Source organism: Kockovaella imperatae (assembly GCF_002102565.1).
Source record: "Kockovaella imperatae strain NRRL Y-17943 chromosome Unknown BD324scaffold_3, whole genome shotgun sequence".
NCBI classification, from domain to species: domain Eukaryota; kingdom Fungi; phylum Basidiomycota; class Tremellomycetes; order Tremellales; family Cuniculitremaceae; genus Kockovaella; species Kockovaella imperatae.
The window spans coordinates 128,713-155,605 of record NW_019028943.1 but is presented as its reverse complement, the minus strand read 5'-3'; the positions used below and the strand labels follow the sequence as shown (position 1 = coordinate 155,605).

General features: G+C 52.8%; 13 protein-coding genes across 13 annotated transcripts; 8 read left to right on the top strand and 5 right to left on the bottom strand.

Moving 5' to 3' along the window:
- The first annotated feature begins 13 nt into the window (after positions 1 to 13).
- On the top strand, positions 14 to 1,587 carry BD324DRAFT_617647 (hypothetical protein). The gene is made up of 2 exons (XM_022014942.1): positions 14 to 416; positions 475 to 1,587. The coding sequence occupies exons 1-2, from the start codon at positions 342 to 344 to the stop codon at positions 1,480 to 1,482; spliced, it is 1,083 nt and encodes a 360-aa protein (XP_021872736.1). The 5' UTR covers positions 14 to 341; the 3' UTR covers positions 1,483 to 1,587.
- On the top strand, positions 1,588 to 4,545 carry BD324DRAFT_617639 (fungal-specific transcription factor domain-domain-containing protein). The gene is made up of 10 exons (XM_022014941.1): positions 1,588 to 2,071; positions 2,115 to 2,158; positions 2,202 to 2,241; positions 2,295 to 2,377; positions 2,425 to 3,380; positions 3,436 to 3,705; positions 3,761 to 3,777; positions 3,830 to 4,029; positions 4,081 to 4,176; positions 4,234 to 4,545. Exons 1-10 carry the CDS (start codon positions 1,833 to 1,835, stop codon positions 4,509 to 4,511), a joined length of 2,223 nt encoding a protein of 740 aa, XP_021872735.1. The 5' UTR covers positions 1,588 to 1,832; the 3' UTR covers positions 4,512 to 4,545.
- BD324DRAFT_617632 (hypothetical protein) lies at positions 4,546 to 7,049 on the bottom strand. Its single transcript, XM_022014940.1, has 11 exons — positions 6,787 to 7,049; positions 6,532 to 6,668; positions 6,416 to 6,474; positions 6,163 to 6,354; positions 6,046 to 6,115; positions 5,911 to 5,999; positions 5,754 to 5,862; positions 5,604 to 5,708; positions 5,361 to 5,566; positions 5,198 to 5,314; positions 4,546 to 5,152 (listed from the first exon to the last, which is right to left on the bottom strand). Exons 1-11 carry the CDS (start codon positions 6,906 to 6,908, stop codon positions 4,595 to 4,597), a joined length of 1,764 nt encoding a protein of 587 aa, XP_021872734.1. The 5' UTR covers positions 6,909 to 7,049; the 3' UTR covers positions 4,546 to 4,594.
- Positions 7,050 to 7,336: 287 nt separating this feature from the next.
- On the top strand, positions 7,337 to 10,673 carry BD324DRAFT_617618 (hypothetical protein). Its single transcript, XM_022014939.1, has 12 exons — positions 7,337 to 7,359; positions 7,411 to 7,430; positions 7,488 to 7,665; positions 7,717 to 8,539; positions 8,593 to 8,731; positions 8,777 to 8,957; positions 9,005 to 9,191; positions 9,244 to 9,528; positions 9,574 to 9,751; positions 9,787 to 9,909; positions 9,954 to 10,035; positions 10,085 to 10,673. Exons 2-12 carry the CDS (start codon positions 7,413 to 7,415, stop codon positions 10,288 to 10,290), a joined length of 2,400 nt encoding a protein of 799 aa, XP_021872733.1. The 5' UTR covers positions 7,337 to 7,359; positions 7,411 to 7,412; the 3' UTR covers positions 10,291 to 10,673.
- Positions 10,674 to 10,723: 50 nt separating this feature from the next.
- On the top strand, positions 10,724 to 11,846 carry BD324DRAFT_294851 (hypothetical protein). The gene has a single exon (XM_022012405.1). The coding sequence runs from the start codon at positions 10,953 to 10,955 to the stop codon at positions 11,589 to 11,591; it is 639 nt and encodes a 212-aa protein (XP_021872732.1). The 5' UTR covers positions 10,724 to 10,952; the 3' UTR covers positions 11,592 to 11,846.
- Positions 11,610 to 12,314, top strand: BD324DRAFT_294787 (hypothetical protein). The gene is made up of 3 exons (XM_022012404.1): positions 11,610 to 11,778; positions 11,830 to 11,888; positions 11,938 to 12,314. The coding sequence occupies exons 1-3, from the start codon at positions 11,689 to 11,691 to the stop codon at positions 12,266 to 12,268; spliced, it is 480 nt and encodes a 159-aa protein (XP_021872731.1). The 5' UTR covers positions 11,610 to 11,688; the 3' UTR covers positions 12,269 to 12,314.
- Positions 12,315 to 12,677: 363 nt separating this feature from the next.
- On the bottom strand, positions 12,678 to 13,382 carry BD324DRAFT_577392 (hypothetical protein; the record flags this gene model as incomplete). Its single annotated transcript, XM_022013254.1, has 2 exons — positions 12,678 to 13,211; positions 13,263 to 13,382. 2 exons carry the CDS (start codon positions 13,380 to 13,382, stop codon positions 12,678 to 12,680), a joined length of 654 nt encoding a protein of 217 aa, XP_021872730.1.
- A 1,077-nt stretch (positions 13,383 to 14,459) lies between these two features.
- BD324DRAFT_617610 (ricin B lectin domain-containing protein) lies at positions 14,460 to 15,850 on the top strand. Its single transcript, XM_022014938.1, has 3 exons — positions 14,460 to 15,155; positions 15,208 to 15,320; positions 15,373 to 15,850. Exons 1-3 carry the CDS (start codon positions 14,833 to 14,835, stop codon positions 15,804 to 15,806), a joined length of 870 nt encoding a protein of 289 aa, XP_021872729.1. The 5' UTR covers positions 14,460 to 14,832; the 3' UTR covers positions 15,807 to 15,850.
- Positions 15,851 to 16,553: 703 nt separating this feature from the next.
- Positions 16,554 to 17,345, bottom strand: BD324DRAFT_641226 (concanavalin A-like lectin/glucanase domain-containing protein; the record flags this gene model as incomplete). The annotated part of the gene is made up of 4 exons (XM_022017409.1): positions 16,554 to 16,853; positions 16,894 to 16,922; positions 16,977 to 17,195; positions 17,234 to 17,345. 4 exons carry the CDS (start codon positions 17,343 to 17,345, stop codon positions 16,554 to 16,556), a joined length of 660 nt encoding a protein of 219 aa, XP_021872728.1.
- A 1,614-nt stretch (positions 17,346 to 18,959) lies between these two features.
- BD324DRAFT_648974 (hypothetical protein) lies at positions 18,960 to 19,589 on the top strand (the record flags this gene model as incomplete). The annotated part of the gene is made up of 2 exons (XM_022017912.1): positions 18,960 to 19,004; positions 19,143 to 19,589. 2 exons carry the CDS (start codon positions 18,960 to 18,962, stop codon positions 19,587 to 19,589), a joined length of 492 nt encoding a protein of 163 aa, XP_021872727.1.
- Positions 19,590 to 19,982: 393 nt separating this feature from the next.
- BD324DRAFT_569248 (hypothetical protein) lies at positions 19,983 to 20,882 on the top strand (the record flags this gene model as incomplete). Its single annotated transcript, XM_022013045.1, has 2 exons — positions 19,983 to 20,166; positions 20,230 to 20,882. Coding segments are annotated over 2 exons (837 nt in total), but the record flags the coding sequence as incomplete, so codon positions are not given.
- A 258-nt stretch (positions 20,883 to 21,140) lies between these two features.
- BD324DRAFT_617601 (hypothetical protein) lies at positions 21,141 to 22,071 on the bottom strand. Its single transcript, XM_022014937.1, has one exon. It carries the CDS (start codon positions 21,725 to 21,727, stop codon positions 21,170 to 21,172), a length of 558 nt encoding a protein of 185 aa, XP_021872725.1. The 5' UTR covers positions 21,728 to 22,071; the 3' UTR covers positions 21,141 to 21,169.
- A 175-nt stretch (positions 22,072 to 22,246) lies between these two features.
- BD324DRAFT_648971 (hypothetical protein) lies at positions 22,247 to 25,947 on the bottom strand (the record flags this gene model as incomplete). Its single annotated transcript, XM_022017911.1, has 11 exons — positions 22,247 to 22,264; positions 22,312 to 22,545; positions 22,600 to 23,362; positions 23,410 to 24,069; positions 24,122 to 24,260; positions 24,299 to 24,663; positions 24,714 to 25,044; positions 25,085 to 25,159; positions 25,207 to 25,329; positions 25,372 to 25,424; positions 25,475 to 25,947. 11 exons carry the CDS (start codon positions 25,945 to 25,947, stop codon positions 22,247 to 22,249), a joined length of 3,234 nt encoding a protein of 1,077 aa, XP_021872724.1.
- Between the last annotated feature and the right edge of the window lie 946 nt (positions 25,948 to 26,893).

Sequence of the window (26,893 nt, the reverse complement as noted above, 5' to 3'; positions counted from 1 at the left end):
TCAACCTACTGCAGGACTCTGGTCATCCCTCTGGTTCATTTCGTTCGTGTATAATTTGAACAAGTCTGCACATTTCCTCGCGGCGACTAGACCACAGCAGCACTCTGCCCAATCTCTGCCATCTGCTCCTAATCTTGACGCTGCGCGGAGGTCCCAGGAGGATATCCGCCTATTCCCCCTGGGTCATCCAGTAGTCGCCACCCGACCCGTCAGCGTCGTTTTGAAGACTGCGACAAACGCCCAACGAGACGTGGAATGAAGACATCGAGCCACTAATCATTTGAGCAGCAGGCGACGGCGGCCTGATCTTTCCCTCCAGACTTCCACTCTTAAATCACACGATGCCGCTTCATCCGGTGCCGATCATCATCGGGACCACTCTGGCGGTCATAGGAGGTGGATATGCGTTCAAAAAGGTCAGTTCGGGCGGTCTCATCGATCTTCTGGCCTCAAGGTGCTGACCCGACCCCTCAGTTTGTCTACGATCCCCATCTCGCTCCCTTCATCGAAGCTTTCCTAGCGACTCATCAAACCTCACAACGCCAGGCCGTTCCTGTCCCCGCCCAGAGTCGGACTGCTGCTGCAACCACCGCGTCGTCCTCTGCGAGAAAAGACAGAGGCTCCGAGCTTCGGCGAAGAAGGACCCGATCGAATGAATCACACGAGCTCGATCCTTTGCTGGTGCCATCTTATCCGAGCCGATCCGAGGATCCCTCACACCTTCCGCTAGAATATGAACTGCGGGAACAACGGTCAAACGACCCGTTACGGATCAAGGAGTCTGAATCGTGGGGCAGACCATCCTCGTACGAGCTCCAAGAGTCTGGGAAACTCGATTCAGCGGAACAGCAGCCTTCAGCCATCGACGAGAATGTCTATCGCCGCACTCGGGCCGTATCGAAGCGAAAGTTGAGCGATCCAGAGGTGCCGTGCTTGATACAGCTGGAATCGCCGACACGCGAGGTGGTGTTTAGTGCGCCTGTCTTGGAGAGTCAGACGCAGGACATCGCCAATGACCCTTTCGAGTCTCAGCCTCCATCGCCGTCGCATCACAATGCTGCATCGCCTTGCAACCCACGAGGCGCGACGGACCCTTCTCACGCTACCACACGGAATGACTTGTCACATTCTATCACCAGTCTCGACTCGACAACAGCTCAATGGGCTAATGTACGCTCGGCATCTCCCTCCCGGCCGCTGGACGAGGATGTGATCAGCTTACCCGAGACCAGTACGAGCGGTTACGAAGATGCCGAGACGTATTCACCTCTGAGCGGCAGTCCCAGGCCCGCCAGGCTTCGGTTGAGCACCATCTCCGATGAACCGACACCTCAACAGCAGATGCCTATCCCATTTGATGTTGGACTGGTCTCCGTCTCGACTGAGCATCGAAGGGGACCCATGAGTGTCGTCAGTCTTAGTGAGAGTGAGGGCTGGGGCGGGGAGAGTGACTGGGCAGCGGGGAGTGAGGCCGGACTTTGAGCATCATGTTTGTGTATTACCTTTAGTTGTCAACAATACCCACCCTCTTGTAGTTGTCCCTCTGTATGGTAATCTGATAACCGCTACGCCAAGAGGAAAATGGCAGACACTACCGAGAGTCGAAAAATCATCGGACTATCATTCTGCCTTTTCACCATCTCATTTCCTATTCTTCCTCGACTCGCTGATATCCAACGCTCTGATCAGACAACTGTACGGCCCGGGCAATCCGGAGGGAAGAGCCTCTGCCACAAGAGGCTGCATCAGCGAGAGAAAAAGGTCCTCTTTCCGAAGCCACCCTGAAGTCACCTCACACTCACCTTTCCTCCCCGCCCCCGGGTCTCGGTGCGATGCCATCCCGAAGAGACTCCTTGGACTACTCCGATACTCGAGATGCCTGGGAATACCCCTCGGCGGAACCGGAGAGCTCTACAGATGCGACACACGGAAGGGCGTCATTTTCTGGTTCTACCAGGACAGAGCTTTCTCCAAACCCCAAGCTCAATAGTAATACCAAGAGATCTCGAAGGGATTCGCTAGATACTTCGCTCAGCCTGTACGGTGGTGAAGACACAGGTCCCGGAGGGAGGTGAGTGGGCACTCTAATCAGTGGCTGATTGATGCCTTGACAGACCGCTCGCCGTGACGTGCGCTCCGTGTAGAGCTCGAAAGATCAGTCAGTCACCACCGCCTGCTCCCGCACTAATGCCCGAGCGTAGAATGCGATTCTAAGAAACCAGCCTGTGATAACTGTGCAAAGTGAGCGTTTTGACCCAACTGTTGATAGTTCGCTGAACGTTTCGCCCGCTTAGGAATCCCAAGGAATGCTACTATCCCATCAAGCTCAAGCCAGGATTAAGAGCGGGTAGCGGAAATGACATGATGAAACGATTAGGTGAGTCTCAGTCGATCATGTCAACTCATGCTCTCTCTACCTTCCAGAGCAACTAGAATCTAGATTAGAGCAGCATGAAATCCGGCTGGCAGATCAAGAAATGAGGTTGAACGCCGCTTCGTTGTATTCTCAACAACCTGGCTCAACACTGCATCCTCTCTCCGCCACGACGGGTCCCAATCCACAGACCATGTCCGTCAATAACCAGATCCTATCCTATTCTTCTATTCATCCTCTCGCATCACCAGTCATGTCGAGATCATTACCTGAGATGGGCCCACCGTCTGTTCCAACACCCGTCCCTCTACCCCTAGATCTTATCGGCAGCTCATCGGCTTTCAACGGACCCAGCGCTTCTCCCTCTGGACTAAGCACAACCTCTTTTCATGATCCGAATATCTTGCCTCCTCCAGACATTGTGCACGATCTTGTGGCTCTTTTCTGGGTTAACATACATCCTTGGGCGCCCATCTTATCCCCTACGCCGGTCGCCTTTCAACAACCTTGGAGCATCATTGTCCACGCCATTGTCGTAGTCACTCTGCGCCTCTCACACGATGCCCGCCTCGAAGGCAAGAAGGAGCATTACAAACGAGCTGCAAAACAGCACGTCCTGTCCCACGCGATCGAATCGACTTCGATTTCCTCTGTCCAAGCACTTGCATTATTAGCCCTGGATCTCATTGGATCAGAACAAGGTCCTTCGTCTTGGGGAATCTTGGCTCTCCTGACTCGGTCGGCTGTTCATTTGGGTCTCACATCGGAGGATGACCTCACAGCCTCGAGCTTTACGCCGAGTCGTGCACCTGCGCCAAGTCTCAGTCGGACGAGTATCATTCCCCCAGCCGCCGATTGGCGAGAGGACGAAAGCCGTCGAAGGCTATTTTGGTTGATATTCGCCCTTGATCGATACGCCTGTCTATCGACGGGTTGGGATTTTGCCCTGCCAGACTTTGACATCACTCGGCGATTGCCGTGTACAGATGAGCTTTGGGCGAGACCAGTGAGCTCGAACGAGAAGATACTTTTTTTTTTTCAGTCCTGATGTTAGGTCGCAGGAATGGATAGTCACCCCCCAGTTCCGTCCCATCCCTCATCTTCTTGTCCCGCAACCACCAGAGAACTTGTCGCCATTCAGCTACCTCGTGGAAGTGCTCGATCTATGCGGCCGAGCACACACATTGCAGTCTCAGGTACTCGATCCAAGCGATGCGAGAGCAGTAGACCGGCGACGTGATGCCAGTGTCACCCTCAACTCGGCTGCAAGACGTTGGTTTGCGCACCTCCCGTTGAAAGACGGTAGACAGAATGGTTTGTCCTTGATGGTCGTGAGTGATCTTCCTGTGCAGAGACCCAAGAGACTGAGCGTTCGCTACTCACCAGCAAGCGATCTTTCATGCGTGAGTCCGACTGGTTCACCTCGTGAAGACTCATTGACCCTTTTTTCTCCAGCACCCTGCTCAAAGTCAACGCATATTACGCTTTTCCTGCCCTCTCGAATGGCGATCCCGTCGAGCCGTTCACCTCGCATTGCCTCACATCGGCACATGCAGTGGCTGCCTTGACAGTCAAGGCCAGAGAGATTGGATGGATGAGTGCAAGTACGCCACTGTTCATCTGGTCATGTTGGGTCGCGGCGAGAGTCTTGTTCGGTGAGTCGAGTACTGGCGAGCCGGAGGGAGCCCCGACTGAGACCGCCACAGTGCATGCCTTTCTGAGTCATCATAACCAGCCAGATGCGAATTTCGATGGCATTGTCGCTGCACTGAAAGAACAATCGCAGTTTTGGGCCCTCGCGAGTGAGCATGACCAGAATTTCCCAGAACGAGCCTCGCCGCTGACATTCGCTCGCCAAGACGGATATGTCAAGCTCCTGGAACGAGCCAAGAAGAAGTGGCTCCAATCCGCAAGTGGCGAACACCCAAACCTTCCCGATGCGATCCACGTCCTCTTGGATCTCCGTCGGACGGCCTATTCCGCCGTAGCCGGCGCAGGAAATACCGATGCTACGCCTCATGTCTCACCTCCTGATGTCAACCTTTCTCATCTCCCAGCATGGGCAGTGCAGCCTTTACTAGGCGATCTCCATAGTTGGTTCGATCTTCCTGCGGGAGTGTTCCAAGGGGACATGTAGGGAGCGCGTGACAGTTGCTAGGGCATGTATAACCCTCGCGAGATACGATACACCATGTACAACATGCAAAGAAACAACGGTCATCACCACCCAGAGAAATCTCCAAACCCTCCAGATTTCTGCTTTTTCTTCTCCACTCCAAATTCCAACGTTTGCGGAGGAGCTTTAGGCGGCGGCTGCTGCACTTGTGATCCTACTCCGTTCCCAGCCTGGAGGTATCTGCCAACTGCCCCTTCGTCATCTCTCTCTTTCCGTTTCCGCTCCTCTTTCGCGTATCTTGTTTCCCCCTTTTCCCCCAAATTTGTTCCTAACCACGTCGTTCTATCCTTTTCTCGCTCCGCCGCTGCTTCTGCACGCCGCTTCAGCGCCTCATCACTCTGATCCTGCCTCGCTAAACGGGCCTGAAGTCGTTCTTGATACGCTTCGAAAGGGTCCGTTAGGACTTGAACGCCGGTAATGATCACGTCCTTTGTGGGTCTATCGGAATTTGGTCGTACCTTGATCTTTTCAATCGTATTCAAGACCTTTTCACCGCCGACTAGCTTGCCAAATACCGTATGTTTGCCATCGAGATGAGGTGTCGGTCGGAACGTGATGAAGAATTGAGATGTGTTGGATCGAGGACCGCTGTTGGCCATGGACTGCGACGTGGCGTCAATTGCTGAGAAAAGCAGCATGTGACTCACCAAGACCCCCCGAGATCCATGCTTGTAGGCTCCTTTCTCACTGAATTCGTCCCTGAATGGCTCCCCCCAGAACGATTTACCGCCTCTCCCAGTTCCAGTAGGATCTCCACCTTGTACCTGGACATTCTCAGAATCTTCCCCCTTAACGACGCATTCGGCTCACCATGAATCCCGGGATCAACCTGTGAAAGATGACGTTATCGTACTTGCCCTGCTTGGCTAGCTGGACAAAGTTGTACACAGTCTTGGGAGCACGATCTCCGTGCAACTCCACGTTGAGTCCACCGTAATTGGTCATGATAGTGGCGTAGGCTTTGCATTTGAGTCTCTCCTTTTCCTTTGTAGGTTTCTTCATTTCTTCAAACATGACTGCAATGTTAGCACGGCCAACGACAGGACCACGCACATTCCTCTTCGTCGAACATGGCCCGCTCGCTCTTTGTCTCTGGTGTCATGGACGTCGAGGTAAACGAAGCGGCCGCCTTGCCAGTCGAGTAATTTGAGGCATTATCTGAACTTGTCAGTGGGAACGAAGGATGCAAGACGACAATCTCACAAGCTAGTCGCTCAATCTTGCGTTTCGCGACGATGCCTTCCTTCTCCGCGGCATTTGGTTTGGGGCTGCTCGACGAAGCTATCGGGGTAGGTTCTTGCTCCGCACGAGTCTATGCTGTGCGTGAGATACTTCATGGATGGAGCGAAGCACGACATACCTGCTCCGCAATCATCCTCAAAACCTTTCCTGCACCGCCAGCGGCCTCAACGTTGATACCCTTGAGCGGGTCGCCAGCCATGTCATCGTCTTTAGAAGGCATCAGAGGAGGCAGGGGATCGGTAATCAATCTCACCGTTGACCTTGAGATCCTTCTTAACATAGTCGTACTCTCTCAAATCCCTCGATGCCAAATTAGACGGGTCCTATCAGGTCAATCAGCTAATCATATAGTGTCAGTAGAGTGACCCACCTGAATGGTGATGATGTCCTCTCTCTTGAAGGGCTCGTCATTGACCAGGTCCCTCCACGTCTTTGGCTTGATCGCTAATAATTGCAGAGAGGCCATGTCGAAGACGTTGCCGGTGGTTTTGAGGAACACAATATGTATATGCGGAGAAAAGACTTTGTAAGTGATGGGATCGTGGTAGTTTCCTTCAGAGTTCTAAGAGAGCCGATCAGGATCCTCAGGTGACAGGGGGGCGTCGTCCGTGCTAGGTACTAACCTTGAAAAAGTTCAGCTTGATCAACTGAGTGGTTTCCAATGGCTTTCCAGATACCGGATCTGAGCGAGCGGCGAGTCAGCCGATTCATCCAAAGATGACAGAAAGATGCAGCTCACTCGACTTGAATTTACGAACATATGGAACAATGTTCAAGAGGTCGAACAGATCTGCGCGAGGTGTTTCATCGGGTCCAGTATCGGCAATGACGGCGACTGGATTTTTGAATGGCTGCAGAGATAGAGCGCAGCAGTCGCTGTACAACGTCAGCTTCCATACTCGTCGTATCCTATAGCAGAACGACTTTGCCTCCCCCCCCCCCCCTCTACCCCCCTTGGCGCTGTACATGACGCGAGGCTATGCTATCCACTCACAATGGCAGTCTCTGGAATTCCGACTTTCCAGATTCCATTCGCTTTCCGGTAGACGAGGCCGTGTGACTCCCCGAAGCGTGCTCCGAGTGAGTCACATACATCTTATCTGAATTGTGTCCCATCTTGCAGATACCTCTTGCGAGTTCGAGTCAACAGTGGTTCCGACGAAGAGGATCAATTGAATGATCTCAACAGAGTGGCCAGAATCTTGAAACGTCCGAAAAGAAAAAACAGTCAAAGCCACGTGGACTCGGACATTGCATCGTTGAAGCGCTCTGAAGATGCAGGCGTATAGCGATACGGAGCTATCATCTGGGAGGCTTCCAAGCCGACGCGATATACAGCGTCTGAGGTCCCCTTTGACTGTGACTACAGTCATCTTCTGCGGAAGAATGCCTTTTGACGAGCTGATTGCCTACCTCGTTTTTGGCTCATACTTTGGTATCATCCTCCTCAGTGCGATCTACGTTGGAAAGTCTATACTGAGGGATGTTCGGCCGAGTCAATTACTAGAGGGTCTGCCGTTCCTCTATTTGAGAATGGCTATAGCGGCCTTAGGATGTACTTGGTACTGTGAGCTGATTCAACGTGGTCGACAGTGCTACGGAGCTGACCATCCGGCAGTCATGATTGATTTCATGAGGGTGAGATGATTTCTACCGTTGTCAAGGGCCCAGAGCCGTCTGCTCACGGTATCTCAGTGGTCCTTCGAGACATATTGTCGAACGCATCCAGGAGCAAGCGTCGGCTCATGGCTGGTCGACACAGCATTGTTTGAACAAGCCTGGAGCATCGTCACCAAGGATTCGACTGCTTGGTGGTGGAGCAGCTGGATATGTACTTGGACAGTGGTCTACACAGCCGTCATATGGTTCGAGAGTGAGCCAAGCGGAGAACTTCTTCCCACGTGATGAAGCTCATCACTCTCAGGCTCTCGCCGAGGAATTAAGTACAGGTGGGCGTACATGGTTCTGGGTCAACTCGTGGCCATCTCCGTATCGACCTCTCTATTTCTCACTGCTTTGGTCTTACACCCGCCAACATATGTCATACGACCCAGCTATCACCTGCAACTCTTGCTGCCGCTCGTCATGGCAATGGTCTGCATATTGTGCCTGCCAAAGACGATTGACACCAAACAGTTCATGCCTGTCCTCGTTACCCTGCATCTCTTACTCCTCGCTCCGTTCGCGTCGTCACCACGACTCGACTTGCCGTCGAAGAAGGGATCCGGCAGACCCTCAGGATCCAGGATGGTCTATATCGAGCTCGCTCTCCTGGCCAGCGTCATTCACCAGCTCAACACCAGGCAGCTCCTCGCCTCTATACCTCACAGCGGGTCGAACTTTCGGTCACTATGCAGCAAGATGCTTTCACATCCCGCTCAGGCATCAATCTCTTTTGATGTCGTGTGGGTTTTTGTCGTCCTGCTCGTGTGGGCGTTGACGACTGGCTCAACTACTTCCATCCTCCTCAAAGCCATACTGGCAGGAGCCGCCGCGACTCTCGGTATAATCTCTTACGCAGGTATCAGCTGGACCTTGATTCTCAGCACCCTGCCCATCGTTCTGCTCGCTCTAGTTGGAGTGACCATGTTCGGCCTGTCAAGAGTCAGGACACGCAACACGAGACGCCGAGCCGAACTCCTAGCCAAGATGGGCCTGGAAGAAAACGTGATCGTCCCAGGTACAGCCAATAGCCCTCCACGAAAGATTGGAAAGCAGACGATCATAGGCTTTTGGCATCCGTATTGGTGAGCCAGATCTTGTCGGGGAGTGTCGCACCGCTCATTGACACACTTGACAGTAACTCTGGAGGCGGTGGAGAACGAGTCTTATGGACCGCTATCATGCACTTGCAGAGGCTACACAAGGAGACGGTAGTGCTGGTGTACACGGGTGATTACCCAGCCGCGTCAAAGGAGGCCATTTTGGCGAAGATTGACGTGAGTGCCGATGCCTGCACCTCTGTCCTGAACCACTGTCTTCAGGACCGCTTCTCAATCAAGCTCCACCCGCAGTACCTACAATTCATCCCGCTTCCATCTCGTCACCTTGTCGACGATTCATACTGGAAACGTTTCACGCTTCTCGGGCAATCATTCGGTAGTATCTGCCTAGCTTGGCAGGGACTTTGCGGTCCCCATGGATTGTGGGGCGACATATTTCTCGGTCCGTCGATCAATGCCTCGTACGCGTATACTGACCTGTCCGCTTAGACTCAATGGGTTACGCCTTTACGTGGCCTTTCGTTCGATTCATCTGCGGTTCAGAGATCGCCATTGGAGCATACGTACATTACCCTACCGTCAGCTCTGACATGGTCAAGCGGGTTCGCGAACGCTCGTTCGGGATCGAAAATGCCGGGGCATCGGGATCATGGTACAAGACTCAAATTAAGCTAATGTGAGTCAACGACGTATCACGGTTGTAGTCGTCCCTGACTATATGGCATCAGATACTACCATATCCTCACCTCACTTTACGCAACTGCCCTCTTGTTCTCCCAGTACACCATGGCCAACTCATCCTGGACTTCGGCTCACATCACCTCTCTCGTTTCCGAGGCTCGACGAGGCTGGTTGAGTTCATTACTTCTCATGGACGACAAGGCGATCGCCATCCATGGCGACAAGCCCACTGGCGTCAAGACTGTGTATCCTCCGTGCGATACCACTGCTCTCAGTTCCCTCGGCCGATTGGATCACCGCAAGCGCGAGCTGTTCTCTTTGGCTCAGTTCAGGTTCGTCCCTGTCCTTCGCCCTGGTAGCTGACTGGACGCAAACAGGCCAGAAAAAGACCACGCCAAGCAGATCCAGGCTCTCGCAAAGCTGTTCGAAAGCCATCCAGAGCACCGCGATGGAGACCAACGCGTCACTCTCACATTGGCGGGAGGAGCGCGACATCCAGCTGATGAAGCGAGAGTAGACCAATTGAAAGATCTCGCTCGAACACTTGCTGTAGACGTGAGTGGTCACCCTGCTCCCAACTGATCATTCAGGCCAATGTCACTTTCCTTCTCAACGCGCCGTACCCGGAGATCGTACGTCGTTTAGGAGAGGCTAGCATAGGGTTGAACACGATGCAAGACGAGCATTTCGGGATCAATGTGGTTGAATTCATGGTGAGGCTTTGTCATGGGGAATGGCGCTGATCCGTCGCTTCCAGGCAGCAGGTCTGATCCCGATCGTTCATGCTTCTGCTGGTCCGTTGTTGGACATTGTAGTGCCTTTCAACGGTCAACGGACAGGTAAGACGGGTGCATGGGAAAATGGCCTCGCTTAAGGAATATTGATCAGGTTTCCACGCAAAGACAGCGGACGAGTTTGCGTCCCAGATCCACGAAGCTCTTTCTCTCTCCACCACTCAACAAGGCAAGATTCGTCGTGCTGCTCGAGCAGCTGCTGAACAGCGATTCTCGGAGAGGGAGTTCAACAAAGGGTTTGAGAAAGGCTACATCGAGCTGTTGCGCATGATCGGTGGGCAGTCCTTACTCGAGTCATAGACAGATGGGAACCAGGCATGTATGATGACACATCTGAAAAGTAGGGCCTCGTCGTGTGAAACTGACCTGTACAACCCCAGCCAGTGCCTACGTCAGTGTATTCCTTTTCTCGCCACTCAACGCCACACTATGTCATCGCCGGGATGGCAGACTTTTTCTCGGTGGGATCCTGTCTCGGACAAAGCCAGGGAAGCGGTGTTGGTATGTTCATGCATAGATCCAGTGGGAGATCTCAAAGAGTGTGGCGTGGTCTGGCATAAATCCTGTAATCGCGAAGAGGAGAGACAGCTGGGTCCTTGGAACGCGGTGTAGGCAAGGAATCAAGGAGCAAAAGATGATATTTTGAGTGCGGGTATCGCCTCAGCGGATCGATGCGAAAGGGGTTTTTCTTTTACACTTTTATTAAAAGACCCTTTCCGCATTTCGAGGGGGGGGGGGGGGCGAGTGAGTGTGGAATGGGGCCAGGGCAAAAGAGGATCATGAAGCACTGCCTGCTCCGCCGCTCGCTCGCTCGCTCCCCCCCTCAAATCTATCTATCGGCTCGGCTGTGTCTCGTCTCGGATGAAGCTTCATGGAGGGGAAGGGGCGGCAGACTGGTCCAGGAGCAGGGTGGGAGGACCATCTGAACGATTGCCCCCATTTTCTGCGGGTGTCTAAGAATAATGATGATAATGAAGTGGGCCATCGTGGTCTGTCCAGCCTTCAAGGTTGCGGAAGAATCAATCATCCATTCCATCCCATACAGATCAGCTCCAGACTCCTTCTCATCCTCGTCCATCACATTCGTATCCCGCATAGTGATCTTAATTTGTGGACCCAAGGCGGATCGACATAGCGCGTTCATAATCGACTCTTCCTCCTCCGTCGTGGAAGGGACGCACACATTTCTGAAGGCAAAAGGCAGCGGCACAAAGTGCATAGACTCGGAAGATCCTCTCATAGCTAGCTCTTCACTGGACATTAAGACAGACTTTCATCCTTGGATCCACGTTTCGACATTAGAGGTCGGAGTTGAACACAAACGGAACTCTGCTCAACCACATAGAGTGAGTGTGTTGCACACCTTTCAATGGGAGATCGGCCATCCTCATCTTTGGTCATCCAATTCTGTCCTCACCGCCTCGCTTGTATCGCTTACTTACCTCGTTCTGCCCCTCTACAGCTCAAAACCAATCAATCAATCAGCTCCATCAGAGAACCGCCCCCTTATTTTGACATCATCATCTCATACATCCTTTAAAGGTCCAGATTCAAGGAGTCCAACGCTAGTCCCTCGTGGATCGTTATTGTTCCAACCCTGATCATCCCTTATCCTTTCCTATTTACATAGACCTCTCAGCTCAAGACGCTCTTTCGACTCTGACCTTCCTCTCCGTCCCCGGGTCAACTTCAGACATTATGATCTCGGCCATTTCAGAGTGGACAGCCAGTGAGCTCCCGCCAGCTATGAGAGCCGTCGGATACTTGATACTGGCGGCATTGGATGAGGTGAGCACAACGTGTAATCGATTTGATATCGTCGCTTATCCCGCTTGCAAGGTCCCACTACCATTCCTGGTCATTGGGTTTGTGGCTCTGCTAGCCATGCTGCAGTGGTCGTGAGTTCTTCAGTCCACTGAGCGTGCCTTGCTGACATGTCGACGACAGATTCCCTCGTTCATCTCCCCACCTGCCGTTCTATTCGCCCTCAGCCATCGAGAAGGGACGACTCTCACCACTTCCATGCACTCCTCCCTCGCTCTATCCATCTCAGCGTGCCTCCTTCAACGCTTGCTCACCCATCTTTTACCCCAGTTTCGAGAATGGCAAGCCGCAATACATCGCCGTCATTCACGACTCATCTTCCCGTGTCATATCTGAATCTGGAACCTTATCACCACCTCGATCCGGAGGTGCAAGCAGGAGAGGGAGCAAGCAGAACTGGAGGACGAAACTCGGCGTTGTCGACGAGTCACCAGAGGAGAAGTTTGAGGTTTGAGACAAGACTGTGAGACCAGCGTCAATCCATGTTGATCATGGTGTGTCGCGGAACCGGTATAGATGAGGCATTTGGCGGACGCAAGCGGGGACTTATCGGAAGAGCAGGACTCTGAGGCGGTCCTCAAGCGCTTGACGGAAGCCTGCTGTAGCATATAACACATTCACGCCATGGACAATTTTAATGAGCTTGATATGCATGGACACTTCGTACATTCCAGAGCGAGACGCGAATGCGCTGAGCGTAGAACCGGGGGTCGGCTTCGAAATGCGTCCGGCCCCTCCGGTGTAGCTTTGCAAGCCATCATGAGAGGTATCTCGCGATCTTGAGGTAGCAGCTGCCGCTAGGCGACTTGAAGCGCGTTGAGGGATCTCAGGACGATCACGGCTAGGCAAACCCGCCATAAAGTTCAAATCTGATGGTCGCCGATGATGGCGGCTTCCAGCTGAATCAGTTGCCTTTCGAGGGCATCCAGTGAGGACGCATCTCTCGCCGAGTCTGTGTTCTCCTTCCGCGTCTCGGGTCTTGGGCCGACTATGTCCCCGCCAGACGAGACGGCCCTCATAGCATCTTCCAGTCCCTCCATATCACGCTTATCGTTTCGCTCAAACTCGAAAGCATGATCCTGGTCTGGATGCTCGTTCCGTTCGTGCTCCAGCCTTTCCGTATCTAAAGGGAGGATATCATCCCTCTTGACGTTTCCTAGTAGTCGTACGAACTCTCGCACGTTCGAAATCGTCAGGTCGACTCGAGCCGGATCCGCGGAAGAGGAGCCATTTTGAGCGGGTATGTCTGTTTTGAGAAGGAACGACAGGAGACCATTCGCTCTTCCTCTCAATTGACCAAGACGCCTAGAAGCAAGAACAGAGCTGTTGAAACCCTGATCGAAGCCTTGTTGGAGTGTCGCAAGCTTTCCATCGGTTATTCCTTCCCTGTAGCCAGCCTGCAAAGAGAAACGTCAGCAATCCATGACTGGCCCCCTGGTCAAACTCACATCGCTATACCGTGTCGCCAGCCGGTTCCACTCTGCATCGACCAGTGGGTCCGCGGCACCACCTTGATGTCTATACGACTGCCCGGACTCATCATTGAGCCAGTCGTCATCCTCCTCCATCGCGCCAAGATTGAGACCCAACCCATGCGACACAAGGCCATACAATAAAAGCAATGAAAGACATTGATTCTTTGCGCGCCATTATCGGCAATCGCCGCTGAATCGGGAATACGTACAGTACTGGCGGGCTGAGGGCAAAGACGATCGATCATATTGCATTCAGTGATTGTGAGGCTTGTCAAGTGGGGTAGACCATCCATAGAGCATGTCGTGACACCATACATTTCGGAGATGCGGCGAGATCTATCATACTGCACCTCGGCGACAAAGTCAAGCTGACCAGCCTCTTTCGGGGCTCTTGTACATAATTCCACCGGAAAGGAATGAGGAAGTCAAACTGTAAGACGGACCAGGGCGAGGATGCGAGTCTAGGACAATTAAGACGGGGGAGAGAGCTGAGGGAGAGGTCCTCGCAGGCGCAATTCGTAGAGTTCTCTGCACAGAGTGCATGGCTCATACCTCGTCCGAACTCATAACATTCGCTCTCAGGGAGCGCTCCTTGTATTGGCTTGACTTTCTCAAGTCTGGCCTGAATCGTAGCTCGAGGTCTCGCCTGATGTCATCCACAATAAAAGTCCCGGCAGCGACAAGGCAGAAGGCAAGATCCGGCCACCGGTCATGTCGCCTACCCCCCCCCTCCCCCTCTTCGCCCCCTCCTTTTAGTACTTGGGATGGAATCCGCTTGGCGCTGTATGCGCGACGAGGAATGTCAAATTCCTTGGTACCTCGTGGAACGTGGTTGGATTGAAGCTCCCCCATTCTCAAAAATCTCACTCTGGATGAGTCATATCAAGTCCTGTCGGCGACCCCACCTCAGAAATCTCTCTCCGTGTGTGGCAACTGTTAATGTGGCGTTCAACAATAACAACATGGCTGTGTTTTGCCTCCTTTTTCTGCTTCCCCCTTGGTATGCCGAACAAACCATTGGGTGAGGAGGACCAAGACCTAGAGTTCGTCGATACATATCCCCGATGGACGAGAGCAAACCGTAGACTAGCATGAACGGTAAACTTCTGGATTCAGTAATTTGTCCAAACCTCGAAATGTCATCCGAATAGACACCTCCGTTTTTTGTTTACAAATTTAGAAAAACGATCTTCCGCCTGACCGTGGAATGGGCTGGCTTCTTCCCCGCACTCCTCTACGGCCTTTGTGCCTGTCCCTCGGGTCCTACGGGTCACCCGGACCATCTGCTCTTGTTCGTCTCCCTCTGACGCATGGCCACCCGCCACTGACCGCTCTATGATGTTTTAACCTGCTTTTGCGCCCCTCCTTTCCAGCCAGATCACACGGCCCACCTCGCAGTCCGCTGCAGACATCTATAAAACTCGACTGTTGTAAAGACTCAGCCTCGTTTCTTCCCTCTCCCACTTCCTTTATACCATCTGCCTTGTCTCGTCTTCACTCCATCTCCAAAACCCACAAAATCAAACAACAACCTCAACCCAAAATGCACGCCTCTGCCACTGCTGCCCTTTTCGCCTTGCTTGCCAGCTCGGCCTTTGCGACTCCCATCCAGAAACGATACTCTGGAGTCACCATCCGATCTTACCGAACTGGTACCTGTTTGAACCTTCAGGCTGGAGTCACCATCCAGAACGGATCTCCCGTCTGGGTTGGTGACTGTTCCACAGCCACTCTCTGGGACATCAACCCTGGTTCTGGATCTGTCCTCGTTCACGGCACAAATTTCGCCCTTGATGCCGGTGAGAACCCTCATAACTTTGTACCTGCAAAGGTCTGGCAATCTTACCCTGGTCTGACCCAACAGACGTGAGTGAGAGTCCCGGCGATGACGGAAGCGATTTCTGACCGAGGTCTCTAGTTGGTACCTCACTCCTGACAACCGAATTGCCATCACTGGAGGAACCATGTGTCTCGACGAAGGTGACAACGGTCCTCAGACCTACCAATGCACCACTGGAGACACCAACCAGAGTGAGTCACCATCTAGTTTGGTCCGTGACGACGCTGATCATCATGACGACAGTCTGGTACGTTGACCAACCTGCCACATCTACGAGCATGGCGGCTTCCACCAGCAGCATGGCCCCGAGCAGCACTTCATCCGCCGCTCCTTCTGCATCCGCTTCGAGCGGACCTACCGGACCCTCCACCACCATCTCATGGAATGGTAACACTGGCATGTGCGCCACCGTTCAAGGATCCTTCGCCAACGGCACTCCCGTCAACCTCGCTCCTTGCACCAAAGCTGCCAATCAAATGTTCTACGCGTTTGACGGTGGTGCCATCCAGCTGGCCGGAACCAACTACTGTTTGGATGCCGGATCCAACCCTGCCGATGGGACTCAGATGAAGATTTGGCAATGTTACTTCGGACTCTCGCAACAGGTCTGGAACTTCAACGGCAACCTCATCTCAACTGCCAACAGTGAGTCGATCTTTAACGAGATAGAAACATAGCAAAAGCTAACGCATATGCAGACCAATGTCTTGATGTCAACAATCAAGGCAATACCATGATCCAGACCTGGACCTGCTCCGAGCCCGACCCACAACAACAGTGGTCCTTGTAAGGGACTGGTCATCTCCAAAACCAAAATGGTCCGCGGAAACGAACGGACAAAGGATTTCCTGCTCTTCCTAATGACACCGGACATTTTTCTATTCATTCCTCTTGCTCCTGGGGATCGTGTATAATCAATGCAAATGGACAATTGGTGCCCCGTTCTTGTCAAGTATTATACCATGTATCGAGTTGCCATGTATGGACGTGTGCAACCGCTCTGAATATTTGCGTCTGAGGAATGTAAACAGAGGTGTTGTTTCATTCCATTGGGGGTGGCGTAGAGACGCCACTGTCCGAGGTGGGGCTGACTCACCTCTGTCAGATCTAGGAACAACAAGCCTTGTAAGGTCATGTGTGTATTGAGCAATGCGCGCATGCAATGTCGTTAAAATCCTCAGATCTCAATTCAGTCAGGTAAGCAACAGGCATCAAATCGAAAACGCGGATGGGGTGGAGACGCGTCCCAAAATCTGGAGCGGGTACCGGAACGAAGAGCGCCTATGCAGTCTGCAGCACTCAATTGGAGCGTGCATGCCATTGTCTTCCAAAATGGTTTTCCTCTCATCGATCATGCACCACCTAATCTTCCATTCCATGCGCGTGTAACTCACTTCCTCAAGACAGGGGGTGGTGAGACAAGCTCAGCCAGAAATCAACTTCATATTGGCATTTCCTGACCCCGAAAAGGCTTCGACGGCCAAGACTTGGTAGTTGAAGTTGCGGTTGGGAAACCCATGTTGAGCCCAATAGTTGAAGTGGTTCTGCATAGTGACTGTCCCAGAAGTTCGCTTGCCCTCTCGGACGGAGAAGTATTGAGGGAACGTAGTCGTTCCCACGATCGAGGGTTGATTGTATTGTGTATGAGTGCAGACTTGATAGTTTGCTCCGTCACTGTAGAGGGTGCCGAGTTGTGTCACACCGGAGCCGGTGCAAGGATTGAACTTCACTGATCAGCCGAGCCCGAGGACATCATGCACTCACGCTGCCATAGTCCTCAACGACGTAATATTCTGAATGATGGACCTCAGGTCGGCCGCCATACGTACAGTACAATGGACACTCACCACTGAGGGATCCAGAGCCGGTCCAACCGTAGATGGACAGGTATGATCCACTGTTTCCAGGATTGTAAGAACCACTGTAAGTGATCGCTCTTCCGGTGCCCGTGGACCATCCCAAGCCCACTACAAAGTCGGTGTCCGTGTTCCATCCGCACGAGAATGTGCCGTCATATTGGTTGTACTGAAAGTCGGCAACCCCACCGTTGTAGTTCTGCACGTAGTCTGCTTCGTCAGCCTATTAGTCAAGATGTGACCCTCACCTCCAGTGCGCTTGTGCAGGTTAATGACTTCAACCTCTTGAGATGCGGAACACGGAGTCGGGAAGGCAAGGAAGACCGGTAAGAGACAGAGAAGAGAGGCGATGGACTTCATTCTCAGTGAATAGTGCTTGTGATAGGGAAAGACTCGCGAAGCAGATGAGGTGGATGAGGGGTTCAGAGCCCTCGTTATCCCTTATATGTGTTTGGCGACCAAGCTCTGAAACTGATATTCTACCCGACAGATCAGCCAACGCGGGGTATGTTCGGGAGATAGAGAGGTCAGATGTCAGATAGACACAGATACAGATTCTCAGGAGAGTTGGCCATGCAGAGTGGATCGCCCAAACCGAGGGCGGCTACTCCTTCTATGAATTCAGTAACACAAATGCTCGTTAGGCATCGGCACGAATGCGGCCCTGGTCTAGCTAGATCCACATGTGTCCCGCGGAGGAAAGATAGAGTGTGATCACTCAGGGATCATGAGTCAGTTAATCGTAAGAAACAGCTTGACAATGTCGACTAATAATGCGAGTCTGCAAAAAGACGCTAGGTGCGATTTCGAGACAATTGCGGAGGATTTTCGGGGGAGCGTGAGGTTGAATGAACTCGGAGATGCATTGACCGAAGACTGAGAGTGGCGTGAGTCCGTGACGTTCCTCAAGGCCTTGGGTTTCATCGGTGCGCGCGCCCAAAGTGACATGGAGGATCTGACACCAGAGTACGTGGATGGTCATGGAGTCCGTACTACGTCCTGGTGGACGGCGGATCCCGCCCCTTCGATGTGACTCAGCTTGCCAGGCGTATGCAGTGGATCCGTAGCTTGTCCTGTGCATTCGGCCGGGGCTTTCGCGGTCAGTTGAAGCGTTGTAGGAAGCTCACTAGCAGATCACGCTATCATGAGCTGATCGATGAAGGTTGACACTGTCTGATTGGTGGCGGAATCGGACGGTGGGAACCAGACGAATTTGTGGTTTGTAAGCAAAGTCGCCGTTTGTCCAGCCCGGTGCTGCCATGAGAAGACGACGCCTGGGGGTGACTGAACGGGTCCATGAGTGGGCAAGTGGGATAGGGTGCAGCGGAGACATGCGAGTGTCGCTAACTTGTACACGATACCGATTTGAGGATGAATCTCAAAGACATGCCTTTTAATCTGGGGCTTGCTACCTAGAGGCCACTCCCAGGCAGCACAATGTCCGAGTGGAAACGGCTGCGAGGCCTGAGCCATTCAAGAAGAGAATCCGATAGCCAGCCAGAAATGTGAGCCGCGATCTGAGATCTTAACCTCCGAAGCCCTTGGGGGCCGCGGATTCGGTTTGCCTGTGACCTGGTCCCTCCGTCCGACCCCTGTCACTTGGTAACGGTGGCTGGCATTTATATGGTCGTTTGTCAAAAAGCAACCGAGCATCACCTCTTGAGAAGGAGGTCAACACTCGGAATCACTGGAGCCAGAAGACTTTTCGGCACAGGATGTCCTGTTACGATGCATAGGGCGAATGTCGTAGCAGGTGTCGCCGACAGTGAGTTAAAGTAGCCAGGTATTGCCTCACAGAAGTTCCGCCACTCGCCACAAAATTTCCCAGGTGTGTCTCCAATTCCTTCAGCCGCGGTTGGGTTGCAGACGCAACATTGGACGATCACATCAACGTTAACGACCTTGCGGTGACAGAGCAAGCGAGAAGATCCCTTCAAGATGATGTGCTTGAGGCATCTTCTCATCTACTCTATAATGCTCCCTGTTCCTGCTGCATCCCCGCTTTTCCTGGCTCTCTTCGTAGGTGCTGTCTTTTGGAGGGAGAGACCTTGCAGCTACTGTCTGGTCTTGGTGAGTCAACGCGCTTAGACGTGACCTGGCGTCCCAGTGATCTCTATTGAATATCTTTCGAACAATGTCGCTGATCGCCAATGACAGTACTCTATCCTCTTCCTTGCAACCTCCCCTTCATCACCATTCGTCGACTCTCCAATACCGCCTGCCCTCTCAAGCCTTTCTTCATCTGCACCTCTGCCGGACCGAACATGGCTCAGTGTGAACTCTGGCCGGGTACAAGATCCCCATCTGGCAGGATATCAACCAACCTACCCTTTCAACGAAACTGATCCCGGATCCCTTTTGACATCGAATGACGACCAGGATCCTCGGACCATCGACGACGAGATACCGCCGAATCATGTCGACTGGCGATACCGAGGCATAGGGTTGATCGTCGATTTCGGGTGGAAACGCTCAGATGCAGGTATACGATGGGAGCGAGGGTCAGTGGGCTTACGAAAGGATACGAAGGAAGATCGATCATTTGGCTTTCTGACGCGATTCTCCCGCTTACTACGTAGAGGAGTCAGTCATGGGGATCAGTAGATTTTGCTCTGTACGGGTTGTGTATGTATTGTAACTGCTTGGGTCTGATTTGCGGATGTGCGGTCCCGTCGCCGGCCGATATGGTCACGTCGAGCCCAGAGGCCGATTGGCCTGGCGATGGATGTTTTCCTGCCGCGTCTGGATAGGCTTGACTTTCATCTGCTTTTTGTCATTCCCCCTCATCCCGCTTGCTGCTCGAACGCTCGAGGGTCCTGCCGGGAGATGTCGAGCCTCGAGCAATGGATCAGCTACATCGCCAATGAGACGCTAGGTCTGGCGCCGCTGACCAACCCTGTACCCCTGTCCAAATCCATTGACATGACCTCCTTGCAGTCATTTCTCGCTTCTCCATCATCCTTCCTCACCTTCTCCCCTCTGTCGTCTGCCCCCAGTATATCTCGTCTTGTCCATCACATAACGACTGAGCCTGTCCATCCGATCTATTACCCCTTTCTACGATTCGGCGCTCTGCACGCTTCGAGGACCTGTCTGGTATGGGCGGCAGCCACGAAGACAGGAGGGAGCAGAAGAAAGGTCGGAAGGCTTCAGGATTTGTTTGGGTACCTCGTAGCGACTTGTGAGCTGCATCCGTGCTTTTTTTGGCCCTTCGTCTGAGACTTGCGACTCACCTGCGTACCAGGGGGAGGTGGAACCCTTTTATCATTGCTCACTTCACAACCTCCGGCATGGCTCATCTCGTCCACTCCATGGCTGATCTATATACCTATATACTTCCTACTCATACCATCCGGTATGGCCAACTATATGACCTCGACAGCACCTACATTCATCAATATCATTGGGGCCTACTTTGATGGGATAGCTCGAGGAATCGTCTTGACATCCTTACCAGATCTCCTAGCCTCTTCGCCTAGGTTCGCCAGCGCCGCCAATCCATGGACCGTCGCGGTCCTCAGTGGTATAGCGGCTTGCGGTGGAGGCTGGATGGTACAGACGTTCAATCTTCCAGCTGCTCAGTGGTCGATTGGATCGCCCAGTATCCTTTCTGGAACTGGCCCTTTCATCTTGGAGAGTCTAGAACTCTGGGCCGTCATGCTATGCTCTGTGGTCTACTGCTCTTTGATGAGGATACACCCCAGCCTGTCTCCAATCTCCAACCTCATCACACCATTGATCCCAAGAGACTTGGTCAGTATCTCTGCCAAAGCTTCTGGCAATGGACCGCTCGTCGATGCTCCCATAGCCTGGGCCTTTGCCATCATCATTTTGGGATCGCTGTATGCCAGTAAAGTCATCACGAAACTGATCATGGACTCTCGATCGAAGCGACGTCTAGCAGCTGCGAGGGCCATCACGGAGAAGAAAGAGAGAGAATCAGACGCATGGATGGAGATGGAACCTGTAAGGACCGGGAAGCAGGGCAAAACAAAAGCCGGCGAGGTGGTCAAAGCGAGTGGACGTGAGGATGCTGGCCAAGTCAAGTCACGGAAAAAGCACAAGAAGGCCAAAGATAGTCAGGCGTAGGAGGGGATCTAGAGCTATCCCTCATTCGGTTCTCAAAGGTGGAAAGAAGTATTATAACATTGCAGATCTCTGCTCGCCGTCTGAGCCGTATCTAATCAATCCAAAATATCCCCGCCTTCTTTGATCCATCTAAAGGTGATGCTCAGTCTAGACTCCCTAAGGATAGTGTCTATTCTCCCATCGCCTCGATTCACAAGATCCAAGGCTCGTCCCTCGATACCATGAGAATAGTCGTACCTGGCAGAGCCACGCAGCACATACACGCTTCGAGACGGTAGAAAGACGTGATACCGCTCTTCAGGCCGCGCGATGTGTTCAAAGGTCATGCTTGCGCTACCGCATAGTGAGACTCCAACTATGCCATCCGCATATCGGTTGATGAGATCGACATGCGGAGTGATACCTTGACCCGGCTCGTACAAGTTGATGATGACTTGTCGTGCGAGATCTTGTCGGAATACAGTGGTCCAGACATGTGCTGGGAGCCGAGGTTTCAAGCTGTGGCTCAGGTCACCCAAGAGTTCGTGGAGGTATACAGGTAACTGAGAGGCAGATTTGTACCCGCTCGATGATATCTCTGACGCTTTCCGCTCGAACAGCATAACTTGATCTCGAGAATTGACGAAAAATGCACTCGACTCGATCCCTTGCATAACTCGTCCTATGGTAGATCAGGTGCGAAGATCCAACTAAAACTATGACTCACGGGCGAGCATCCGATCTATCGCATCCTTGTACACGTACAGCCCTTCAACGGAAGGGGGCGGGAGGACAGAACAAATGGGTACATCTGGTTGTTCGTCCCGAGTCAATTCCGTCTGTTGCTGAGAGCGCTCTAAGAAGAGTGAATCTAAAGATGACTGGGATGACCGAGTCGAAGGTAAGCCTTCATCCATCATTCACTTGATGATCTCGCTCATCATGGGGATGTAGCAATCCAATGGGACATGGCTGAAGATATGGGGAAAGGATATCAGTCGCGCTGCATTTCCGGGGATTCAGTTGGTGGCAGTTCGCGGACAACAGTTCCCAGGGCTGCTACAGCGGACGGTGATCTTTACATTGAACTCGGTTTTCCATGACAATTCGTAAACTCGGACTCTTATGTGTCTCAATATTGACTAGGATCCGGCCCTCCTCTACCTCGACTTCTTGAGCTTCACTTCTCACTCTCACACGGCGCGCCGATTCTAGTCCAGGTCAGCTGTGGGACGCCCATCGACGCAGCACTGCTCACCCTCCACGCGAGATAACCTGAAGTCTCATCGTCCCCTCCCGCAGCAGCGACCTTGCGAACTGGTCTGGCCCGCCTCGCTGGCTCTTCACCAGTCTCTGGAGGCGTATCCAGACCAACCGCTATCCTCCGTTTACGCATACCGCCTTCGATTTCAGGCTGCCACTGTTGTAGGACTTTGAGGAGTGCCAGCTCGCGGATCCCTCTTGGATTCAGCCACGACATGAAGGCGGCGAACTATGACGAGGGATCAGCTTAGGAGTCGGAGCGAGTTTGGACGTATCGACATACAGATTCTGGGCTATCGTACATGGCCCATTCGCCAGGTGACAATCTCCCATCGCCTTCTTCTTTCGCTCGTCTAGCTTCACAGTCCGTCTCTGACATTTCCGCAGGGATCCGACAGAACTCGACCTCGATATCGTCTGCACCTTGAAGATAGAGCCTCCCGGTACCGTAAGTGACTTTTCCATTATCTCCCATCAACGGCGCCGAGCCCAAACCATCCAGCCACCAGACCTTGTTCCCGAATCTGTCTGAACCGAGTGGTCTCGCGCGTAAAGTCTGCAAGTGTGATCGGAAATCGTGGTCGAGCAAGCGAAGCTTGTGTGTCATGCTGTCAATCTCGTCCTGTAATCTCCGCTTCTCTGAAGCGATGTGCTTGTTCTCTTTTGACTTCAATCGGTCTTCAGCCGCTCGAGCTGCACGGTTCGCCTCCTCAGCTTCGCGTTCCGCCGCTTTCTCCTTCATGGCTTTGCGGCGATGAGCTGCGGCGACGATAGGTCCATCCTCCTGTTCGGAGAGCGCCGGTTCGGTGAACGAATCGGAATCTTCGTCGTCCTGTGCTGGGCCAATCGAGGATTCTAGCTCATCTCTGTCTGTGGCGTTAGAAGTGGTCCCGTTGGCAACCCCGTTGACAGATGGCGCGGGAGTGTCACGTTCCTCCTCCTTAACCGCATCGCTCATAACGACGTCTCCGTTGGCATCGATGACCGGCTCGCCATTTTCGAGCTTCGGTTTGGTCGGCGGATCGAGAGCAGCTCTCTCGGCGCGGCTGTTGAACGCGCTCAGCATTCGATCTTCTCATACCGCCACACTCACAGCTGCCTCTGCTCCCTCTTGACGTCGATGATATTCTTCCTGACTTCTGTCAAATCTGTCGTGCTCTGCTCCATAAAGTCCCTGATACTCGCAGTCTGCGCCACCAGTTCGATTAAGAACGAGATGATTTCAAGCTTGTGAACATGGTGCAACGTCGAATATCGTTTCTCGGGCTTGGAGGGTATCAGACCATGACCCGAAGCCGCAGTCGCAGGACCAGTAGACCAAGTCGGACGGGTTGGGGCTGGCTTGTCTTCGAATGTCAAGTGTAGGATGTTGTCGAGGTAGTTCGGCAAGGTATCCAGTGTTGCTCGCTCCCATAAGCATCCCACCAGAGCATTCTCCCAGCCTTTGCGGCTTTCCTTGATCGACAGCTCCTTGGTCTTCCAATTCGAGGCGTAATCGCTCGCAGCTGGTCGCAACAATTCGGCCGTGGCCCCCTTTTTACCCTCCCAATAATCTGTGTCATTGTCCTCGGTGCGCCCCGTCAAGGATAATGGCTTAACAGCTTCATTGCCGGCATTCTGATCCACGATCAGGGCGTTCAAGAGCGTCGAATGTATCTCGACCATGAGCTTCGTAGGAGACGTCCATGGGTCGGTGTGGTACAGAGCCTGCTCGTAATCGTCCAAGGTAAACGGTGATAGTGCCAGCGGTTTCCTAAGGTCACAATGTCAATACCAAGAGAATTCGGAACAAATCAAAACCCTACCCCATGACATTGAGGAAAGACCAGGACATGAGAAACTTCTCGAACAAGTCGCCAAACGGCAGATCTCTGTTCGGGGTCGGTCGAACTTCGACCCGACCCGCTGGCTCGTCCTTATCTTGAGAATACTCGACCAAAAGATCTGAGACTCGTCAATGACAATCCTGTCTATTCACTCACCCTCTGCCGGAAATTTCATCGGTTTCTTCTTGAGAGCCTCTTCGCGTGCCTTTTCTTCCTCACGTAAACGACGTTCCTCTGCCAGCCTCTGCTTCTTCGTCTTGGGCTTGATATCCTCCTCTGTCGGCTTCTCTTCTTCTACAATCCCCAACTTTTCATCCCTTGCCCTTTTCCTCTTGTCCATCAGCTCCTCTTTAAATCTTTGGATCCGCTGTCCGACATCTGACGGCATCTCAGTCGAGATGTCATAGCGAGCCGCTACGGCAGGTTTGATCACCCAAGGCGAAAAGATGGCAGGATCTCGATAAACACAATCTCGAATGAACCGCTTCAGCATAACTCGTGAGAAGTTGATTCGATCTCGGCTGGTGCAACTATTAGCTCGAGGCAGACTGGCACTTGAGAGTCAACCTACCTGATCTTGTCCGCCCGTACTTCCATCGTACTACCTTGCCATTGCTCCTCGGCATCATCGCTGTTAGTGTGTTGCTTTGTCTGGGCCTGGTCATGATCTGTCGGAGCGCCCTCTTCCAACAGCCTGACGTTGTAAAAGTAGGCCATGGGATCATCTTTTTCATTGGCCTCCTCCAATGAGAGATTGAGATCGGCGGCGTAAGGGTGGTATCTAGGCAGCGATTTGAGACTGGACACGGGAGAGGAGGAAGTCGAAGCTGCGAGGGACCGTGGTGGGAAGGTCTTGACAATTCGGGCGAGATATTTGTCTCCTTCAACGTCGACAAAGACGCCTTCGGAAAGTTAGAGACCCCGCCAGATCATCCGACTTACATTCTTCATCAAAAAATCGGTTGACATAACGCTCAAATATCTTGTCCGCCAGCGTGTCCAGCTTGCCCTCGATCTCTGAGAGACTGTGTGAGCTTTTGTGGATCGTCTGGAGGACGACGCACGAAATTGAATGGCGATCAAAACAGCCTTTTTGAGTTGCTTCGGGAATCTAGTGTGTAGCTGTCGTGCTTCCCTCCATTCAGAGGCTTGAGCAGCACTGTAGGTGAGGCCAGACTTGCCGCTCACTGAATCATGTTAGCTTGCGTAGGGCGGCGCGCTCAGCCTACCTTCACACTGGAACAAGGGTTGTTGGTAAAAGGTCATCCGGGAGAGGAAAGTCCTACGTTGTATCAGTCAAACGTCACAGATACGCTCAAACACGATACCTACTCATAATCTGTGAATATCTCTCCAGTAGCGGGGATGAAGAAGCTCTCTCTATCCCATATTCTCCAAGTTATAGGCCCAGCGTCCCCTGTCTCGGCTTCTCCGTCCTGAGCTGATTCATTGACTTTGCTCCCATTGGCAGGAGAGGAGGCTGCCGCTCCGTTGTTGAGATGGTGATTCAGGACGCGCACACCCGCACGTTTGCCTTTACCAGGTCCTACGTTCCCTGAAGCTCCCGGAAAATCTCCTCGAAAGACAGTCAACAATTTGTCCATCTGCTCCTCCTCATTCTTCCCATCCGGAGGTAGAGGGGCCAGCTCGGCAACCTGCTCGTTCGACTTGTCGGCCTTGTCGTACGGCGCCGGAGACGATGCTGAGGCGGAGTCATTGGTTTGGGCAGGCTGAACAGGTTGTAAGACCTCGGCGAGGGAGGGGAGTGGGTAATAGATGACGGGTTTACGCTTGACAAAGACCATCGTGGCGGAGGATGTATGATATGGAGAGATGAGAGTTGAAAAGCGTTAAGAATGAAGGAAAGGTAGCAGCCAGGTGGCGAGAGACAGGCAAGGGCGGCGGATTTTGATCGCAAGGCAGAAATACCTTTCAGTTCGTGGTCATCTGGAGAGCAGACATGGGCAGCGGGGGTAATGTCCTTTTGCGAATGCCACGAATCGGAGCCACAATGCTGCTGGCGAGGAGCTATGCAAAGAACCTTGCAAAGGTCGTGGGCGTTACCGCGAGCTTGTCTGTGCTGGTCAAGGGTGAATAAATGAGTTTGACGCGTACAAGAAGATTGTACAGAGATCCAAAATTGGAGCGGGAGGGCGTGTTGGGTTATAGATGGTGTAGATGGGCCGTGATCCGGAGTTGCGGGGTTGAATCTGTTCTCTCTGTGAAAGGGAAGCTCCTCAATGGCCCTTGGAAGAACACTCTGAGCTGACTGAAGAATGAGAGGGATAGCAATATTTATGAGTAAATAAAATAAGAAATCACAGAACGATGCTGGAGTAAGAGGGGGGGTCGAGGCAGATCGAGTTGCTTTTCGTCGAAATGCCGGAGAAGGGAGGCAGACCTCGAAGCCACACACGAATTGGGAGTCGGGTGCTGGTAGAGAGAGACACAAACTCAATGCATCGGAATCTGAGCAGCAGCAGTGATCAGACTGCTGATGAACCCTTTGTACCAGATCCCCTCTATACTGAAGCTTTGCCCATCCTCATCTCATTGCAAGTGAACCACAATGGTCCACCATACAACAAAAAACACGCGTCTCGTAGGTGATCGAGCCAACATTTGTTGACAAAAAGTGCCACATTCGACAATAACGCCGCGTGGGTCATGCCTGCTGAGCTCCCCTCTCAACCCACCCATCTACCTTTCTCCCTTTGTTATCGCTCGAATATCCATTGGACCTCCCTCGGA